The 7931-nt window shown below is 35.4% G+C and overlaps 1 protein-coding gene across 1 annotated transcript in view; it reads left to right on the top strand.

Annotated features, from left to right (window-relative positions):
- LOC104753685 (probable xyloglucan galactosyltransferase GT17) overlaps positions 7673-7931 on the top strand; it is a 4195-nt gene continuing 3936 nt past the window's right edge. The window contains exon 1 of the mRNA XM_010475902.2: positions 7673-7928. Within this exon, the coding sequence (XP_010474204.2) occupies positions 7857-7928 (72 nt within the window). The 5' untranslated portion in view covers positions 7673-7856. The remainder of the gene's footprint in view (positions 7929-7931) is intronic.

The following is a 7931-nucleotide window of genomic DNA, read 5'->3' as shown; positions in this document are numbered from 1 at the left end:
CATTTCTAATAAGGTAATTTTCTTTTTATAATTTTTTATTTAAATATATAATAGTATTAAAAGATATTATTTGTAGAAACGAACGAGCGTTGCTGCCGTTGTAGATGGTCTAAGACCATCTTTATCGGATCTCTTAGGTCAAATTCTTAATTCTTAGATTTTGTCAGATTAAAATTAAATCAAAAATCATAATATTGGTAAGAGGTAGCCCTTGGCATTCGGGTACTTAGGTCGGGTTCGGGTTTTCTGGTAGAAGATTTTAGGATCCATTCGGGTAAATGCAAAAATTCGGTTCGGTTTCGGTTTGGATCTTTTTGGGTTCGGGTCAGATCGGATATGGATTTTCAGAACCGCTAAAAATCCGATTATTTTCGGATACATAAAAACCGGAAATTTACCCGAATACTCAAAACTTTTCGGGTAAATTCTTGGGTTTTGGGATAAATACGTGAATTTTTTGGAAAATTTTTGAAATCTCGGGTAAACAATTGGGTATTCGAGTCCTAAATTATTAATATCTATTTTTATTTCAGGTATTTGTGGATTCGGGTTCGGTTCGGGTTCGGGTTTTCGGGTACAAGAGTTTAAGACCCAATAGAATAAATCTAAGATTCTGGGTTCGGATTTGGGTCCAATATTTCGGTTCGGTTCCGGTTCAGATTTTCGGTTCCGGTTTTTTTGCTTAAGAGGTTTAAGAATCTTTAAGAGGCGTCGACGTGGTCAATACTAGTTGGTGATTTTTTTTCTCTTCTTCCTCTCTCCTTCTTTTGTTCGCTTCTGTCTCATCTCTCTCTCTCTCCCTGTATTTCTCGAATGCTCCGATCGCGATAGCTCTCCGACAAGGATTGTCTTAAGATTGAATTCCCCTTTTTGCAGAGCTGGTGTTGGAGAATTCTAGTAAAGGTTCCTTTTTTTTTTATGTGTGTTTCAAACGAATCTGGTGTTGTTATTCACTAATTCAGAATTTTTGTGAAGTTAAATTCTCCAGAATTTTCATATTTAAAGAGATTAATTTAGTCAATCGTCTCTTATTCCTGAATAATTCAGTTTGTATTGTCCAAAGAATTTGGCCTTTAAGATTGAAAAGGTAGCAACTTTGGGATTAGGCTGAGATCATCTATAAAAAGTACATAAGTATTGTTTGTGGTTTCTCTGTTTACTGTTTTGTACCTGAAAACATTAAGCATTGTCGACAAAACCCCTCTTTGATTTGATCATATGGATGAGTTTTCCTAACTTTTAACTGAGCCAGTGAACATTTGCAAAGTTGTATTTAAGGATTGTCTTAAGATTGAATTCCTCTTTTTTGCTTTGTATCTTGTTCGTGTCTTGTGGAACTGCTTTTTGTTTATGGTTTGATTAGAAAGAAATCGGGGATATTTTTTGTTTTTGAATGTCTTTGGATGTTGTTATATATGTTGTGATTGCTGAATCGTGTTTATCCAACCCAAATTCTGAATCTTGTTGTTTAATGCTAACAGACAAATGATTTATACTTGTTACATTGAAAATGCCTTTATATAAATGATACAGTTTTTTTTCCCAATATGTTTGGTGTTATTGTTGTTGCTAATGCTTGTAGTCTTTTGAATTAGAGTTCATTCATTCTCTGTACTCCCCGTCTTGATATAGAAATGGTCACAAGTCTGCTTAAGCATCTTATGTTATAGTCACAGGACATGACTTGTATAGTTAAGTGGATGCTTTCACCATAAAAAGAGAGAGGTAGCAGAAGGTGTTGGTCTAATTGGTTGTAAAAAAGCTTACATGAGGTCAGTTTAGTTAGTTTATTAAAACTGATCGTAATTCTTTTTTTTTCTCAGTCTGTAGTGAGACAATCTCTTTTAAGTATTTGGTAATCTCTGATCTAAAGAGGAAGTGATCAACAGGTCAATTAAAATCCAATGTGCACTCAACCACGATCTAGTGGTGTCTTCGTAACACTTTAGGATTGAATCCACATAGACCAAACAATGCATTATGAAATTGTGAAGATTAAATATAGCTAAGACAAAAGAAGAAATTTGTGAATATTGTAAGAAATCAAAAAAGGAAAATAAACTAGTTGCTTTTAATCCATAAAGGAAATATTGGGTGCAGGAAATCTATGGGGAATATTATGTTGGACTAGGATGATTAGATGGGGATGCGTTAACCACCGTTCTAGAACTCAAATCACGGTTGTAAAGCTAACCTACTTCTGCAGCGTTAACTATTTATGCAATGTATTCACTAAACCCTAAACCGTCGTTTGGATCTAGCAAACCAAGCAAACAATAAAAGTTTAGGTTTGATATGTTCACAAGGTGCCTCAACTTCAACTTCCGTTGGCTAAGGTCCACCTTGCTCACCTATGTTCTTTTCTAGCAACTCAACAACACTTTTGGTGCCCCGATGAATTTAACCTATGATCATAAACTAGGTAGCTAATCTAGTTTAGGCTTTAAGAACAACAATAGATGAAAAACAAAATAGATCAACCCCAAATCTAGATCACCATCGTTAGAGAATAATAAACCCCTTTGAAACCCAAAACCCAATAAAGAAACTACTGAGACACGGAGAAACAGAAACAACAAATCAAAGATGAAGAAGACATAATTAAATTGCAAAAGAAATAAAGAGGGTTTAGAAATCTTCTCCAAGGTGTCAAGAAGGATTAGAGATATTCTCCCAAAGTTTACAAGTCTCAAAAGCGGCGTAGAAAAAAGGTTTTGCTTTCTAGAGGTTGAGCCTCGTGCTTAAATAGTAAAATAAAACCCTAAAAATCGGTTTAAAACGAAAAAAGAAAAGTTGCTTCGGGTTCGGGATCGGTCGATCCTAATGTGGATCAGTCGATCCAGGATGCTTTTTCTGTGTTTGCTCCATCTGCTAGCTTGTCCGATCGGTCTTCAACCAATTTAGCTCCAAATTTATGCTTTCATCAACAAAACACTCAGTTTTCTTCAAAAGCAACCTAGAACCTGTACAAACTCATAAAAGACTAAAAAGACTCTAAAAGCACGCTTTGACTCAATAAAAGACTCAAAACAAACCTAAAACCTATGGTTAAAACCTATAAAATACAGACACATCAATTCCCCCGGACTTGAATCTTTGCTTGTCCTCAAGCAAGAACATACAAAAACTCAAGAACATAGAAAATGTTTGAAAGTGGAAACTCACATATTCTTGGGAACCTCTTCTTTGCACTCTTCATCAAATCAAATTAAGAACTACTTTTTGTACTCTCCCCATGATTAGGATCAACACTCCTTACTCTGAACTCCACAACCTTAAAGAACCTTCACTCTCCCCATCATTGTCTCTCTACATCAGATTAATAAAAGGGTGCGGTCTTACCATGGGAGTATCGATCATTGAACCTTTCGACTCCTTCAACCTCTTATTGCCCAAGACCTCCTTCATATAGTCCCTTTCCTCTCTCTTTTCTCACTTCCAAAGGATTGATTTCTCCCTAATTTTCTAGGGTATCATTTTATTTTATTTTATCAATCCTCTGCTCTTTTTCTTTTGGGACAGGTTTCCATGAATTCCGAAAGATGCACGGGTTTACGCACATCCCTTGGTTCACTTCTTTTATTACCTATATCCTTTTATTCCTTTCTTCCCTTTTTTTTACTGAGTACTGAAGGGAAGAGTGAGGGGAAGCATACTTTGCGAGGAGATGCATGTCTCGTGAGGCTTGAAGGGAGGAGTCTTGTCCGATGTATACCAAGCCCCAAGGTAAGAAGTTTAATCCGGTTAAGTCTTATCAAAGCTAGAGACAACTTCTGGTTCAACTTATTGTCCTCCTTGGCGAGTGTCTTTTGGGGCGTGTTGAGCCTGCTCATGTTCATTCCAAGCTTCATTCCAAATCAAAAGTACTAAAGCAATCATAAGAGTGTTAGTTCAAGGCAAAGACTCCTAGAAATGATCATAGTTTCCCAAATTTTTTTTTAGAATAAAAAGACTCAAAGAAAAGAATAATTCAAAGAAAACAACCATAGAAAACGATATCAGTGACTTGGAGACATCCATCCCCCGGACTTACTTCACACTGTCTCGGTGTGAAAGCAAAACCAAGGAAAAAGCATCTCCGACAAAGAAAATAAGAAAACATGAAAATGAAAAAGAAAGGAAAAGAAACAAAAACCGGTGATTTCACAGTTGGTGTCGGAGTTGTGTTGGCAAGGGTGGGGATCGATCAGTCTCGGAATGGGATCGACTAATTTGAAACATTATTGAACTTGAAAATACCCGCAGCAAACCAACGGGATCGACCGATCTGTAAGGAGGATCGATCGATCTGAAGCACCTAAAACAAAAAGAAAATTTCGCATCTTCTGCGTTTGGAACCTGTTCCTGAAAATACTTAACACCAAACGTGATTTCACAGTAATAAATCCTAAAACAAAACCAAAATCTTAAGACAAACAAAAATTAAAGGCTAAGCGAGCACAAAACCCATGGGTTGCCTCCCATAAGCGCTTGGTTAAGGTCTATAGCTTGACCGCTCAACACAAAATGTTAATCATGAGTATCAAAAGGCTGAGTCAATGGACCTTTAGTCCTTCTCTTGTTAGTGCAGTAAACAATATGTGTCCAGTAACACACAATTATCCATGGCAAAACGATAAAATCCACATCAAGGAAGTTTACTACAAATGTAGCATATACTTTTAAATATTCCTTGTTGGTTGGATGCTCATGAGGATCAAATGCATTTAATAGGAAAATAAAGTCAATTTCAGGTTGAAACGAGGTTTTCACAAAATAATCAACTTCATCACCATTAATTTCATAAAACACAATATCCTCATTCATATAATCAACCTCATTGTCTTTTGTTTCATGCAAAATTGTATCAATATCAAGAACACACCCTAGGTAAGATTCTTCAAGAAGAGAGCTAGATACATTAGGCATTGAAAACTCAAACTCGAGATCATGAACACTCAAAGCACAATGATATTCAATATCAAAACATATTTCATGATAATCCCTAGCAAGTTTTTCTGATCTTAAAATGTCTAGACCTTGAGACTCACATATCAAATCATAGCATTCATCAATGAGCAATGGAGTATCCAAACTAGAAGTCACCTCTTCAATGCATGGCATGTGAATATCCTCAAAATCATGAATTTCAAGGGTGGAAACGAATGTACCTTCTATTTGGCTTGGTGGAACCCAATATATTACCTTTTCACAAGCATGAGCTTCCCTAACCTCTATGAACGTGGGCTCCCTCCCTTCAAGTACTGCTCGATGTGAGATGACATTCAACAGGATCATTGCTGCTAAGTTCCTCCTTGTCATTGTTGGATGCTCCATGGAAAGTTCATCCAACCTAACTTTTTGATTTGGTGTAAGAACACTCTCATCAAACGGTGGCTCCACATAAAGCTCATCTAGAATGTCTTCATCAAATATGGTCTCCTCTTCGTGTGGCCAGTCATCGTAATCCATGAACCCAAAAACATTTTCCATTTTTTTTTTAAATCTACAAAAAAGAGAAAATAATAAAATTAGTAAAAACAAAAAAAAATCTTAGACTATACTCAATTCTAAAATTTCAAAGGCAACGTTTTGGTCTCCGGCAACGGCGCCAAATTGATCAACATGTCAATTAATACCCAATGTGCACTCAACCACGATCTAGTGGTGTCGTCGTAACACTTCAGGATCGAATCCACAGAGACCAAACAATAAACTATGAAATTGTGAAGATTAATATAACTAAAACAAAAAAAGAAATTTGTGAATATAGTAACAAATCAAAAAAGGAAAACAAATTAGTTGCTTTTAATTCAGAAAGAAAATATTGGGTGCAGGGAATCTATGGGGAATATTATCTCGGACTAGGATGATTAGATGGGGATGCGTTAAGCACCGTTCTAGAACTCAAATCATGGTTGTAAAGCTAACTTGCTTCCGCAACATTAACTATCTATGCAATGTATTCACTAAACCCTAAACCGTCGTTTGGATCTAGCAAACCAAGCAAGCAATAAAAGTTTAGGTTTGATCTGTTCACACGGTGCCTCAACTTCAACTTCTGTTGGCTAAGGTCCACCTTGCTCACCTATGTTCTTTTCTAGCAACTCAACAACATTTTTGGTGCCCTCGATGAATTTAACCTATGATCATAAACTAGGTAGCTAATCTAGTTTAGGCTTTAAGAACAACAATAGATGAAGAACAAAATAGATCAACCCCAAATCTAGATCACCATCGTTAGAGAATCATAAACCCCTTTGAAACCCAAAACTCAATAGAGAAACTACTCAGACATGGATAAATAGAAACAACAAATCAAAGATGAAGAAGACATAATTAAACTGCAAAAGAAATAAAGAGGGTTTAGAAATCTTCTCCAAAGTGTCAAGAAGGATTAGAGATCTTCTCCCAAAGTTTACAATTCTCAAAAGCGACGTAGAAATAAGGTTTTGCTTTCTAGAGGTCGAGCCTCGTGCTTAAATAGTAAACTAAAACCCTAAAAATCGGTTTAAAACGAAAAAGGAAAAGTTGTTTCGGGTTCGGGATCGGTCGATCCGAATGTGGATCAGCCGATCTAGGATGCTTTTTCTGTGTTTGCTCCATCTGCTAGCTTGTCCGATCGGTCTTCAACCAATTTAGCTCCAAATGTATGCTTTCATCCCCAAAACACTCAGTTTCCTTCAAAAGCAACCTAGAACCTGTACAAACTCATAGAAGACTAAAAAGACTTTAAAAGCACACTTTGACTCAATAAAAGACTCAAAACAAACCTAAAACCTATGGTTAAAACCTATAAAATACATACACATCAGGAAGCAAAGAAGACGAGTCCCTGGAAAAATCCTCTTCTGATACTATCAAATTGGGTACTTTCTCATCTCACTTTGTCTCTTTCTATCCTTCTTCTTTGCAATTCTTATTGCTGCAGTTGACAATATTTTGCAGATGAAAAAAAAGTTGCAGACAGTGGAATTAGTATCTTTTAAAAGTTCATGAAATACAATAATAAATTTTTTATTGTTTAAACATTTAATTTTTTTTTTCAAAAGTAAGAACCTCATTTACAAGAGTTTACGATTGGAAGAGTACAATTTTAATTAACAAAAAGTTTTTATTTTATAAAAGTATACCTTTAATACTAAAATATGTAAAAATACAAACCTACCAATAAAATGCTCTAAACAATTAAAGCAAGACCCATTGAAATCTTGCTGGAGATCGATGTTGTGATCATGAGTAGCTAGCCTAAAAGTATATATTTGCTAACTTTTTGATTTGAGCCGAAAAAAAAACATCAATTTGCAGTTAAAAGTAAGCAGTGGCTAATGTAAAGTGTAACTTGGACATGAAACTAAAGACGATCAGAGGAAACAGTAAGTGGTTTAAAGAGCCCCATGCAACCAGAACAGACTGCTTATAAGTTCTTAAAACTTTATTTCATTGGAGCAGGCATATAATATAACACATCTCTTAACAATGGTTATCAACAAAGGTTAAAACCAAATTCTGGGTATGAGACTTCTCCATCACCATTCACCAACACAAGTTGTTACCGACAAATTTAATCTAAAGATAGAACAAAAAGCATTTTCAAACAACTTTTAAAAAAGAAAAAAATATATACTGGAATATAACTTTCTTCTATTCATTATGATTAAATATACTTCGGAAGATAAATTTTCAAATAAACAAAACAGTGAGAGTTTACAAATGGATTGTTCTTACATAATCCATACAAAATTTGAATATAAAACACATAAGAACAACAAAGTCCCGGGTTTCATGTTCCACCCACCGTCAAAGTAAAGGTAATTAATAACACTCTTTCTTTAAATATCTCACTTCAGCTTTCTCTCTCTCTCTCTCCATTTACAATGACTTATACTAAGTCGAGACAAGTCAAAATCGATCTCTGGCTGGAGAAGAAGGACAAAGAGAAAGAGAAATAC

This window comes from Camelina sativa, chromosome 16 (assembly GCF_000633955.1).
Source record: "Camelina sativa cultivar DH55 chromosome 16, Cs, whole genome shotgun sequence".
Taxonomy (NCBI): domain Eukaryota; kingdom Viridiplantae; phylum Streptophyta; class Magnoliopsida; order Brassicales; family Brassicaceae; genus Camelina; species Camelina sativa.
This window is presented reverse-complemented; position numbering and strand designations above follow the sequence as displayed.